This window comes from Ranitomeya imitator, chromosome 8 (genome assembly GCF_032444005.1).
Source record: "Ranitomeya imitator isolate aRanImi1 chromosome 8, aRanImi1.pri, whole genome shotgun sequence".
In the NCBI taxonomy this organism is placed as follows: Eukaryota; Metazoa; Chordata; class Amphibia; order Anura; family Dendrobatidae; genus Ranitomeya; species Ranitomeya imitator.
In genome coordinates, this window is record NC_091289.1 from 24,325,301 (window position 1) to 24,339,176 (window position 13,876).

The following is a 13,876-nucleotide window of genomic DNA, read 5'->3' on the forward strand; positions in this document are numbered from 1 at the left end:
CCTGCTAAATCTGCAGGGGGTTGAATACTACTTGTAGGCACTGTGTATATATATATATATATATATATATATATATATATATATATATATATATATATATATATTACCATCACTGGACCAAAAGCCAGATCTCTGAAGAACACCTAGTTTTCATTTTACTATGGATAAATAACGAGTTCTTAGGTCCCAATTCAGGACCCTTATCTGGGTGGAGAGCGGTAACTTTCATTCTGGCTTTGGAGGACCCGTCCTACTGGAACACCCCATTGATTTTAATGGGTACCTCGCAATCCTTAATTTCCCCTGAGGTGGCACTGCAGGAGAACTGATCACTTGCTGCAAGATTCGCACACAGATCACTATTGATCACTGGAAGCAGCCGTCTAGCAATCTAATGATTTTTTAAATTGGTTTGCTCATTGGAGGATACTTTTACCAGGTTGTTAAAAATCGACTAAAAATTAGATCTGCTGGAAAAGCTCTTATAAGGATATCGAATATACAGTTAGGTCCATATATATTTGGACAGACAACATTTTTATAATTTTGGTTATAGACATTACTACAATGAATTTTAAACAAAACAATTCAGATGCAGTTGAAGTTCTGACTTTCAGCTTTCATTTGAGGGTATCCACATTAAAATTGGATGAAGGGTTTAGGAGTTTCAGATCCTTAACATGTGTCACCCTGTTTTAAAAGGGACCAAAAGTAATTGGACAATTGACTCCAAGGCTATTTCATGGACAGGTGTGGGCAATCCCTTCATTATGCCATTCTCAATTAAGCACATAAAAGGCTTGGAGTTGATTTGAGGTGTGTTGCTGCATTTGGAAGGTTTTGCTGTGAAGTAAACATGCGGTAAAGGAGCTCTCCATGCAGGTGACACAAGCCATCCTTAAGCTGCGAAAACAGAAAAAACCCATCCAAGATATTGCCACAATATTAGGAGTGGCAAAATCTACAGTTTGGTACATCCTGAGATAGAAAGAAAGCACTGGTGAACTCATCAATGCAAAAATACCTGGGCGCCCACGGAAGACAACAGTGGTGGATGATCGCAGAATAATCTCCATGGTGAAGAGAAACCCCTTCACAACAGCCAACCAAGTGAACAACACTCTCCAGGAGGTCGGCGGATCAATATCCAAATCTACCATAAAGAGAAGACTGCATGAAAGTAAATACAGAGGGTTCACGGCACGGTGCAGCCACTCATAAGCATCAAGAATAAAAAGGCTAGACTGGAGTTTGCTAAAAAAAACATCTAAAAAATCCAGCACAGTTCTGGAAGAACATTCTTTGGACAGATGAAACCAACATCAACCTCTACCAGAATGATGGAAAGAGAAAAGTATGGCGAAGGCGTGGTACAGCTCATGATCCAAAGCATAGCACATCATCTGTAAAACACGGCGGAGGCAGTGTGATGGCGCGGGCATGCATGGCTGCCAGTGGCGCTGGGTCACTAGTGTTTATTGATGATGTGACACAGGACAGAAGCAGCCGAATGAATTCTGAGGTATTCAGAGCCGCCATACTGTGTGCTCAGATCCAGCTAAATGCAGCCAAACTGATTGGTCGTCGTTTCATACTACAGATGGACAATGACCCAAAACATAAAGCCAAAGCAACCCAGGAGTTTATTAAAGCAAAGAAGTGGAATATTCTTGAATGGCCAAGTCAGTCACCTGATCTCAACAAAATTGAGCATGAATTTCACTTGTTAAAGACTAAACTTCAGACAGAAAGGCCCACAAACAAACAGCAACTGAAAACCACCACAGTGAAGGCCTGGCAGAGCATCAAAAAGGAGGAAACACAGCGTCTGGTGATGTCCATGAGTTCAAGACTTCAGGCAGTCATTGCCAACAAAGGGTTTTCAACCAAGTACTAAAAATGAACATTTTATTTAAAATTATTGAATCTGTCCAATTACTTTTGGTCCTTTTAAAAACAGGGTGGCACATGTTAACGAGCTGAAACTCCTAAACCCTTCATCCAATTTTAATGTGGATACCCTCAAATGAAAGCTGAAAGTCTGAACTTCAACTGCATCTGAATTGTTTTGTTTAAAATTCATTGTGGTAATGTTTATAACCAAAATTAGAAAAATGTTGTCTCTGTCCAAATATATATGGACCTAACTGTATATTTGTTAGGGGCTAAATTCCAAGGTCCCCATTCTTATTTAATGTAAGAGTAGTTAGAGGGACAGCTTATTGATTTCAATAGGTAGCTTGCAATACTTCACATGCCCTGTGGAGGCACTGCAGGAGAATTGAACAGTTTGTGTAAGGTTCTCATGCACATCACAACTGATCACTGGCAGGAGCTCTCTCCGAATGCTAGTCCTCATAAGAAATAGCACCAAGTTGCGAATGAACTCTGTAGGAATACCTTTTAAGTCATCCTTTGTACTGTTTTAGTCCCACCACAACCTTAGAGGCAAAGTTTTGACTTCTAAAGATAGTTTGGTTGAACTTTAAAGGGCCTCCATAGTTTGTTTTTAACAATGCCCCTTTTAAATGTTAGCACCCACCGTCCCCTTCAAAGACTCTTCTTTTGTGCCCTCGGAGTAACGCAGCCGTGTGAAGGATAGAGATGGCAGACGAGCAAACTCAGGAAATTAGCTAAGTAATCGCATTAGTGTGAAGTTGTGCAGTAGACTGCTGCTTTCAGGAAATGGCTTCTCGTCCAAAGAATTTGGCCTGGTAAATAGTGTACAGCACATACCACAAGATTTGGGTTAAAAGGGAGGAGGAAAAAAATGCTTTGTCAATGTGAATTAGGATCTCGGATTTGTCCAGGGATACATTGTTTTGTATTGTTTGATTCAGTATTTTAATATTAAACTGTTCCAGATACCTAGAAAGAAAGCCTGTGAGTCCTGCTTCTCTTATCCACTATTAGGAAAAGTATGTGAGTCCTCATGCTCCACCCAGTCTTAGAGAAAGCCTGTGAGTCCACTTAATGTGCCCACTCATAGAGAGAAACTGAGACCTCTTACTCCGCTCACTCATGGAGAAAGCCCGTAAGTCCACTTACCTCGCCCAATTATAAGAAATTCAGTGAGTCCTGCTTCCCTTGCCCATGTATAGAGAAAGCATGTGAGTCCTCTTTCTCCACCCACTCATGGCTAAATCTTGTGAGTCCTCTTATTCCACCCAGTCATGGAGAAGGCCTGTGAGTAATCTTACTACATTCATACAGGAGGCATGGGAGTCTACTTACTCTGCCCACTTATAGAGAAATCCTATGATTCCTCTTACTCCTCAAACTTATACAGAAAGCCTGTGAGTCCTCTTGCTTTGCCAACTTATACATAAAGCTTGTGAGTCCTCTTCCTGTGCCAACTTATAGAGAAATCCTATGAGTCCTCTTACTCTTCTCGCTCATAAAGAAAGCCTTTGACTCCTGCTTACCCCACCCACACATAGATAAAACTTATAAGCTGTCTTACCCTGCCAACTTTTAGAGAAAGCATGTGAGTCCTTGCCCCACCTATTTATAGAGAAAGTCTGTGAAATCCGTTTACTCTGCCCACCCATAGAGAAGGTCTGTACTGTATGACCTGACTTTCACTACCATTTATTCAGGAAGCTTGTAAGTCTTGCTTCCCCCACATAGTAAAAGCATGTGAATCCCCCTCCTCCATATAGAAAGTATGTGGGTCCTGTGTCTCCACCCACATAGTAAAAGCCTGTAAGTACTGTGTCTCCCACCCACATAGTGAAATGATGTGAGCCCTGTGTCTACCACCCATATAGAGAAAGCCTGTGAGTCCTGTGTCTCCCACCCACATAGTGAAATGATGTGAGCCCTGTGTCTACCACCCATATAGAGAAAGCCTGTGAGTCCTGTGTCTCCCATCCACATAGTGAAATGCTGTGAGCCTTGTGTCTACCACCCATATAGAGAAAGCCTGTGAGTCCTGTGTCTCCCATCCACATAGTGAAATGCTGTGAGCCTTGTGTCTACCACCCATATAGAGAAAGCCTGTGAGTCCTGTGTCTCCCATCCACATAGTGAAATGCTGTGAGTCCTGTCTCTACCACCCATATAGAGAAAGCCTGTGAGTCCTTTGTCTCCCATCCACATAGTAAAGGCCTGTGAGCCCTGTGTCTCCCTCCACATAGTAAAAGCTTATGAGTCCTGTGTCTCCAATCCACATAGTAAAAGCCTGTGAGTCCTGTGTCTCCCATCCACATGGTAAAAGCTGTGGGTCATGTGTCTTCCATCCCCATAGTAAAAGCCTGTGAATCCTGGGTCTCCCACCCACATAGTAAAAGCCTGTGAGTCCTGTGTCTCCCACCCACATAGTAAAGGCCTGTGAGTCCTGTGTCTCCCACCCACATAGTAAAAGCCTGTGAGTCCTGTGTCTCCCATCCACACAGTAAAAGCATGTGAGTCCTGTGTCTCCCACCCACATAGTAAAAGCCTGTGAGTCCTGTGTCTCCCACCCACATAGTAAAAGCCTGTGAGTTCTGTGTCTCCCACCCACATAGTAAAAGCCCGTGAGTCCTGTGTCTCCCACCCACATAGTAAAAGCCTGTGAGTCCTGTGTCTCCCATCCACACAGTAAAAGCCTGTGAGTCCTGTGTCTCCCACCCACATAGTAAAAGCCTCTGAGTCCTGTGTCTCCCACCCACATAGTAAAGGCCTGAGAGTCCTGTGTCTCCCACCCACATAGTAAAAGCCTGTGAGTCCTGTGTCTCCCATCCACATAGTAAAAGCTGTGGGTCCTGTGTCTTCCATCCCCATAGTAAAAGCCTGTGAGTCCTGGGTCTCCCATCCACATAGTAAAAGCTGTAGGTTCTGTGTCTTCCATCCCCATAGTAAAAGCCTGTGAGTCCTGTGTCTCCCACCCACATAGTAAAGGCCTGTGAGTCCTGTGTTTCCCACCCACATAGTAAAAGCCTGTGAGTCCTGTGTTTCCCACACACATAGTAAAAGCCTGTGAGTCATGTATCTCCCATTAACATAGTAAAAGCCTGTGAGTCCTGTGTCTCCCACACACATAGTAAGTGCCTGTGAGTCTTGTGTCTCCCACCCACATAGTAAAAGCCTGTGAGTCCTGTGTCTCCCACCCACATAGTAAAAGCCTGTGAGTCCTGTCTCCCACCCACATAGTGAAATGCTGTGAGCCCTGTGTCTACATATAGAGAAAGCCTGTGAGTCCGGCTTCTTCCACCTACTAGCAGTCATTGTTAGCTCTCCTAATGTACAAACATGTACAGGTAAGGCTGTTACTCACTGTGTTTGGGCAGGGCAGCAGGACTCACAGGCTTTCTCTACAACTCCTGGTACTGTTTGCACAGCTTTGAACACAGTAATACAAAATGACCAGAGTAAATATACTGCCCCATACAGGAAGGATAGTTAATATAAAACTGTAGTAGAATTTTCTCTTCAAGGGTATGTTCACACCTGCTAATTTGTATAAAAAAATTTTTGCAACTGTTCCTTTCACTTGAATGTAGTTTTCACTACTTTTGGGAATGACATGCAACAAATCCGTCTCATGTGAATGTATCCTGAAAGAACAGAAAGCAAGTAAAACCCTCTTTGACAAATACTTGTCTCCACATGACTCAGTGCTAGAACTAGTTTTGTGCCCCTACAGCAAACAGTTATTTCAAAGAAACTATAAAAATAAAATGTATGAAAAAAGATTTTTCTCATTTTCAGCATCAATTTTCTGCCTCCTGTGACTTATTGGTACGGTCGTTCCACCAGACATATATCCCTTAAACTGCAATTTTATCTGCTTTAAGAATTACGAGCGGCTACACAAAGCTTTATTGTTCAAGCCCAGTTCTAGAAAAGCATAGGCGTAATGGATCTGAAAAAGCAATTTAGGAGTGGTAGGCCAGGCGCTTGTCTGGAGCAACAAAAGTACTAAAAAAATGAACTCTTGTCATATAGCGAGCGCTGCAATGTTTCCTGCTGCTACCACAAATGATGGTTTATGGAGGAGGCCGTCCACGTAGTTGATGATTATGAACACATGAATGGCACAGTCTCTCACAGTGACAATGCAGCCGACCCCCTCACAGTGATCCGGCCAGACTCATGGTCACAGAAGAGAAACTGGAGAATCATTGATGACAAGGAAAATGTTCTGAACCTGTCCATTGTAAAACCAATTACCATTTTATTTACACCCTTTTAGTCAACGTATTCTCCCCTCATCCTGCTGTATTCCCTATTTAAGAGAGTACTATTTTTTATGTACAGTATGTATTTCTTTCCGTTTTTTTCTTTCATTCTTTCTTACACTTTTTCATTTTTATCTTGATCGTTGTCTTTTCTTTTATTTATCCTCCTTTTCTTTCATTCATTTATTCCTTCGATTCTTATCTTTCCTTTCTTTTTTTTATCCTTCTTTATCTCTTTTTTCCTTTCTTTCGTCCTTCTTTCCGTGGATTATGGGCACCTACATTGTACAGAATGTATCCTGGCATCCTCCTTTCCCTCTACTATTATTCCTTCTTTCCCTTTTTCCTTTCTTCCCTTCCTTTCATTCCTTCTTTCCATCCTTCCTCTCTTTCTTCCTTACTTCTATTTTTAATGTATATATTTATTTCTCTGATTTTTTTTCAGTTCTTTCCTTCCCTGCTTCATCTTTATCTTTCTTTCTTCCTCAATTTCCTCAATGTATTTTTTCCTTTTTTTCCATCCTTTCTTTCTTTCTTTCTTTCTTTCTTTCTTTCTTTCTTTCTTTCTTTCTTTCTTTCTTTCTTTCTTTCTTTCTTTCTTTCTTTCTTTCTTTCTTTCTTTCTTTCTTTCTTTCTTTCTTTCCCTTACTTATTTCCATCCTTAGTTCCTCCTTTCCCTTTGTAATATGAACCATCATGCTTTACTTTTTCAGTGATGGCGCTATGGTCCTAGCAGTAGGTATCCTGTGATCAGGTTATTATTGGGGGATCTTTCTGACAGAATTATATTGATAACCGACCTTTTTAGATGTACAGTATAATGTGCTGCAAACAGTAATTGTAATAATAATATGATCTATTAAATATTTACACATTTATTCCCTTCATTAACATCTGGTATCAGAGGTGATGACACCATTGATCCCACAGTTTTTTTTATAAATGTAATGATTACAATAACTTCCCAAAATGCAATGGCTGTGTCCAACCTGGCGAGGTCCCTCTGTGTCTGACCCGGAGAGGTCCCTCTGTCTGACCCGGCGATGTCCCTCTGTGTCTGACCCGGAGAGGTCCCTCTGTGTCAGACCCGACGAGGTCCCTCTGTGTCCGACCCGTCGAGGTCCCTCTGTGTCCGACCCGGCGAAGTCTCTCTGTGTCCAACTCAGCGAGGTCCCTCTGTGTCAGACGCGAAATGGTTCCGCTGCATCAGACCTGGCATGGTTCTGCTGCATCTGACCCGGCATGATCCCTCTGTGTCTGACCCGGCATGGTTCCACTGTATCTGACTCAGCGAGTTCCCCCTGTGTCTGACCTGTCGTGATATCGCTGTGTCTGACCTGTCATGATCCCACTGTGTCTGACCTGTCATGACCCCGCTGTGTCTGACCTGTCATGATCCTGCTGTGTCTGATCTAGCGAGGTCCCGATGTGTCATAGGCTCTTATATGAATTGTTATGTTTCTTCCCACAGCTTTATCAAACAGCCATGGGGAATTTCTTCTAAATGGCGACTTTGTGGTCAGTATGTTCAAAAGGGAAATTAAAGTGGGCAACGCGGTGATTGAGTACAGTGGGTCTGACCACGCCGTGGAGAGAATTAATTGCACAGATCGAATTGACCAAGAAATTGTGCTGCAGGTAATACAGATCTGAAATAAGATAATGATGACTTGGCTATGATTGTAAGAGGGTCTATTTTATTTCTAGAAACAGCGCCACTCTTGTCCACAGGTTGTGTCTGGTATTGCAGCTCAATTATATGAATGAGACTCAACTTAGGCCCAAGGATGGCGCTGCTTCTGGTAAACAAAAAGTCCCAATTTTGTAACAAAACTGTAACTTTTCTCTTTTATTTTTTTTCTCTTTAGATCTTATCAGTTGGCAATTTATATAATCCAGATGTTCGATATACCTTTAATATTCCAATCGAAGATAAACCTCAACTTTTCTACTGGAATCCTTATGGTCCATGGCAAGCATGCAGTAAAATTTGCCAAGGTAAGGGAAGCACCATTGAGTTTGATCCTTATTTGTAATAATTGGCTCATGCAAATGTATTTTGGGTCATTTCTTAACTTTGTAACTCACTTGTTAAGAATAGAACACACAAACTGCTTTTTTTTTCTACAAGCGACGCCTTTTGTGTCGATGGGCCATGTCTGGTATTGCAGCTCAGACACTTTTAATTTAATGTAAAACAAGCAGACCTATTACCCATTTATATGACAACCCAACGCGCGTTTCACCAGTGTTTCGTCAGTGGTATTAGTTCACCCATCAAATTTTAGTTTTTGTCTGTATTTTGGGATTATTTGTGTACATTGTTCTTAAACTGTAGATTTAATTAAAAAAAATTAACTTTTTAAATATTGATTTGATAATAATTTTATTCCTGGCAATTTTTTTTCTTTGTTTATTTTTTTAAGTGGAACAGCCATCAAACTTCCTGGAAATCGGTGGTGGTCCAAGTGGTCATACCCCCCAGTGATCAAGCATTCATTGCCAATCATTCACTAAAATATGACTGAGCTGCAATCGCAGATACAGTCCATAAACAATAATGGTGCTGTTTGTGTAAAAAAAAAAAAGTTTACAACCCCTCTAAAGCAGTATTCTAAGCTGACGCATGTATGATCTATTCACTGGATAGGTCATAAATGTTAGCTTCCTGTAGGTAAGACCACTGGGACCTCCACCACAACATCAAGACTAGAAAGAGTTAAATACAAGAGCGATAGACCACTGATGGAAGCAGCGTAGCACAGCACTTAACCTCTGCTCCATCCCATCCCCTCATAGCAGCAACCTTGTGACTGGCATACAATCCACTATTCCACTTGTCAATTGGCAATTCCAGCAATCAGGCATTCACAACCTATCCAATTAAGTCTTGGCTAGGATACCCCTTTAAATTCTACGTTCTCTATTGCATCCATTGTTTACTGCTCCGGTGCATCTGAAATAGAAAAAAAAAATATAGCGACCTATGAAATAACCTTAATTAAAATATCCTTACATTCAGTGGCGTAACTTGAGGCTTGAGGGCCCCAATGCATAATCTTCAACAGGGCCCCCAACTTTCATGGACATAGGGTCATGGACATAGGGACCCTCGGGGTGTCCCTAGGCGATTGCAGCCCCTGCACCTATGATAGTAACACCCCTGCTTACATTCTGTGTCTTTACACCTGTGCTGAGCTTTATGTCTCCATGGCAACAGACTACAAACAAACCTTGTGTAGTCTGACTTCATGGCAACAGACTACAAACAAACCTTGTGTAGTCTGACTTCATGGCAACAGACTACAAACAAACCTTGTGTAGTCTGACTTCATGGCAACAGACTACAAACAAACCTTGTGTAGTCTGACTTCATGGCAACAGACTACAAACAAACCTTGTTTAGTCTGACTTCATGGCAACAGACTACAAACAAACCTTGTGTAGTCTGACTTCATGGCAACAGACTACAAACAAACCTTGTGTAGTCTGACTTCATGGCAACAGACTGCAAACAAACCTTGTGTAGTCTGACTTCATGGCAACAGACTACAAACAAACCTTGTTTAGTCTGACTTCATGGCAACAGACTACAAACAAACCTTGTGTAGTCTGACTTCATGGCAACAGACTACAAACAAACCTTGTGTAGTCTGACTTCATGGCAACAGACTACAAACAAACCTTGTTTAGTCTGACTTCATGGCAACAGACTACAAACAAACCTTGTGTAGTCTGACTTCATGGCAACAGACTACAAACAAACCTTGTGTAGTCTGACTTCATGGCAACAGACTACAAACAAACCTTGTTTAGTCTGACTTCATGGCAACAGACTACAAACAAACCTTGTGTAGTCTGACTTCATGGCAACAGACTACAAACAAACCTTGTATAGTCTGACTTCATAGCAACCGACTACAAACAAACCTTGTGTAGTCTGACTTCATGGCAACAGACTACAAACAAACCTTGTGTAGTCTGCCTTCATGGCAACAGACTACAAACAAACCTTGTGTAGTCTGACTTCATGGCAACAGACTACAAACAAACCTTGTATAGTCTGACTTCATGGCAACAGACTACAAACAAACCTTGTATAGTCTGACTTCATGGCAACAGACTACAAACAAACCTTGTGTAGTCTGACTTCATGGCAACAGACTACAAACAAACCTTGTGTAGTCTGAGGCAGAAAGGGGAACTCCCCACAACACAATACATAGTAAAACAGGTGCAACATGTTGCTATTTTCCTTTTTTTTTTTTTTTTTTTTCCAGCAACAGTTGATTCTGAATTGAGGGGACCCCCACCATCAGGACTCCAGTCTATTATTTATAGAGGAGAACGGCGGCCATGAGCTTTTGTGTAGGACAGTGGACAAAATGTAACGCTTCTGTTGTCCCTGCGAGGGGCGCTGCAGAACAATGAAACACTCACTGACAGGTTTCCCACTGAGCACCGGGGAACACTCTGTGTTCAGCAAAGTTTTGAGCATTCTTCAAAACAAAAAAAATGACTTTCCAAAGTGGAGATTCCCTTTAACACATTTGGTAGTGTGGCTGATGACTCATCATGTGAACTGTCCCCGATATTCACTTCCTACAAGACATAACACACTCGGCAAAATGCCAACATTACGCCGCTTGTTAAAACGTGCTGCTTTTTCTATTTTTTTGTCCCCATGAGAGGTGTTTGTATAAATTACCGCTCTCCTCATTAGAAATGCATTGAAGACCCCGATGTCCAGAGGACCTGTACGATATCACACTCAGAGCTTCTTGTTCTTCTTGCTTCGATTAAAAGACTTTCCATTGTTATTCCATAGAGCTTGTCCGACACCTCTCACGCTTTGATGAATGGCCCGTACAGTCACATCGAAAACGTGTCATATTATTCTCGCAGAAGATAAATATGAACCTTCCCTCAACAGACCCCTATGGCTTTTAAGTCTGCAAGAAAATAGACTACAGAACATAAGCATCACCTTCACATTATCCCTGAAGGGAAGCACATCGGGTCTGAAGACCAAATAATAGCAGATAACATTAGAGGAGACATAAACACCGAATCTGTAATCCGAGAAGCCAATAATCCAATGTGCGGCCGTGTAATGTGTGATGTATCACAGCATCGTAATGTCCAATGTAACACCACTGAAGGCTACGACTATATATCTGTGTGTCTGTCTGTCTATCTGCAGGTGCTTCTCACAAAATTAGAATATCATCAAGTTAATTTTAAGTTTAATTTAAGTTAATTTCTTTCAGGTCTTCAATACAAAAAATGAAACTCCTATATTATACAGTATCGAGTCATTACAAATATAGTGATCTATTTCAAGTGTTTATTATTCCTGTTAATGTTGATGATTATGGCTTACAGCCAATGAAAACCCAAAAGTCATTATCTCAGTAAATTAGAATAATTTAAAAAGGTCCCTTAGTCTGTTTCAGTAGCTCCACGTTCATTGCTCTAGATATGGGGATATATATAATAATAATAATAATTAGAGATAATATAGATAAGAGAAGCAGCCCACTGAATGTATGCACTGGCTGCTCCCCTTATTAATATTGTCCCGTATAAACATATCCTCCTATCTAGAGTAATCCGTCTGATGAAGGTCTGGGTTACAGACCGAAACGTTACTAATTTGATTTGCGATTTCTAAATAAACTACATGTTGTTCTTGCATTGTATGAGTGCCAGATCCTTTCTTTTACATTGCGAATGGTGTGGTATCCACGTTGTAGTACAGCGTGACTTATATCTTTGTCCCTATAATGTGAAGTGCGTTACTACTGGGCCTTACCTATAATGAAGCCTGCCTATATCTATTTCTACAGGAGAAAGGAAAAGAAAGCCGATCTGTTCAAGGGACTCGGATCACCTGGTGGTTTCAGATCAGAGATGTGATCGTCTCTCTCAGCCTGATCTCATCACTGAGCCCTGTAATACTGACTGTGAATTAAGGTAATTTATACAGAGATTGATCAATTATTAACACCCGCTGCACCCTGGACAACCCTAACAGCAAAATGTTCCCAGGTGGCACATAGACAGAAAGAGCGAATGTTCTGCCCAGTGCGGTCCGGGCTACCGAACACTTGATTTCTACTGTTCAAAAGTCATCAAGTCGGAAGGAAAGATGGAGAAGGTAGACGATCGGTTCTGCAATGGTCTTCAGAAACCCAACAGCAAGGAGAAATGTTACGTGGACTGTAACACCGGAAGATGGAGCTACTCTGCCTGGTCAGAAGTTAGTATTGACTAGGCAGACTCAGAACAGATCCTTTGGCTTTGTCCAAGGATTGACCAACTTGATAGCCATGAGATCTGGTCATCACAATAGTGGCCTGTCAAATTTGATCAATACAGACATGTCCATTCTTGCTTTTCCGAAAAATTTATCAAACACTAACTCTTCAAAGAGTTTTTGCAAAGTTATGAATCCTTTTCGTATACTTGATTACCTTATCTTGATTACTTTTCTCCAAAACTCTGTGCTGAAAGAGCTGTTTTAACCACCTTGTTCATGCATTTAGAATAGATGTTTTGATCTGCAAGACTAAAATTACTCTTGCGTGAGCTTTTCTGCTCTGCTCCTACATGCTCAGACAGGGAGAGAGTATGTAAAGAGTGTCTGAGCATTCGGTAGGGGAGTTGAAAAGTTCCCACTGGAGTACAGATATCTGAGCATGTTAAAATAGCTGCTCTTTGTGCATGAACAAGGAGGTCAAAACAGTCCTTTCAGCATGGAGATTGTGAGAAAAGGAAGCAAGATAAGGTAATGTAGTGCATCACATGAGTTCAAAACTTTGGAAAGGCTGATCAATAATTACATGAAAGTAAAAAGTTTAGTTACTCTGTAACGCTCAAATTTTTGACAATAAAATTTCGACACTTTATAGACATGCAAAACTCTCGACAGGCTACAATTCACATCCCAACCACTGGACGGCAACATAAAGACCCATATAGAATAACCATCTACTAACAGAGGATCAGGAACCCATCTGTTTTTTATAAAGCTCCTGCCACTTATCATGGGATATACTGACCCAAGAGGAAAGTAAGGACACATTTGTAGATCCCTTAAGGTGTGGACCACCTAGTATCATGCTTCTTCAGAGGAGAGGTGACAAATTACACAGCCTGGGAACATCATAATATAGTGGTCTTCGTGTACGACCTTCAAAATGTTGATAATTTCATATAATTGTGCAAATATATTATTTGTTTCTCGCGATTGTGTGGTTCACAGTGATTATTGCTTAAAACCGCTCCAACTTATTATTCTGAAATCTTGACTTCCCACACAGTGCTCGAAAAGTTGTGGAAGCGGCACAAGGAGACGAAGGGCAGCGTGTGTCAATTCTTTCCGCGAAGTTCTCGACGATTCCAAGTGCAGCCAACAAGAGCGGCTAACGGAACAGAGATGCAGCGATGTTTTGTGTCCACAGTGGAAGACAGGTGACTGGTCAGATGTAAGTGTGGCAACCTCAGGTTTAATAGCCGTAATTTAGTAGTAATGTCCAACAATGCCAATTGAAAAAATTACTCAAATACTCGCTTTTGAAATTATATGGTCATCCTTTTGTGTCCTTTTACCAGTTTCTGCTAAACAATATGGATATTGAGTAATCCCTATTTTTTGGAATGGTTTCCTAATGATCGGGCGATCAACTGTGATCAATTCCTCCACAGCACCA

General features: G+C 41.4%; 1 protein-coding gene across 1 annotated transcript in view; it reads left to right on the plus strand.

Moving 5' to 3' along the window:
• Window positions 1–13,876, plus strand: part of ADAMTS9 (ADAM metallopeptidase with thrombospondin type 1 motif 9) — a 228,456-nt gene that overhangs the window by 114,167 nt on the left and 100,413 nt on the right. Inside the window, exons 17-21 of the mRNA XM_069736573.1 lie at window positions 7,633–7,799; window positions 8,030–8,159; window positions 12,011–12,137; window positions 12,213–12,423; window positions 13,487–13,651. Coding sequence (XP_069592674.1) covers window positions 7,633–7,799; window positions 8,030–8,159; window positions 12,011–12,137; window positions 12,213–12,423; window positions 13,487–13,651 — 800 coding nt within the window. The remainder of the gene's footprint in view (window positions 1–7,632; window positions 7,800–8,029; window positions 8,160–12,010; window positions 12,138–12,212; window positions 12,424–13,486; window positions 13,652–13,876) is intronic.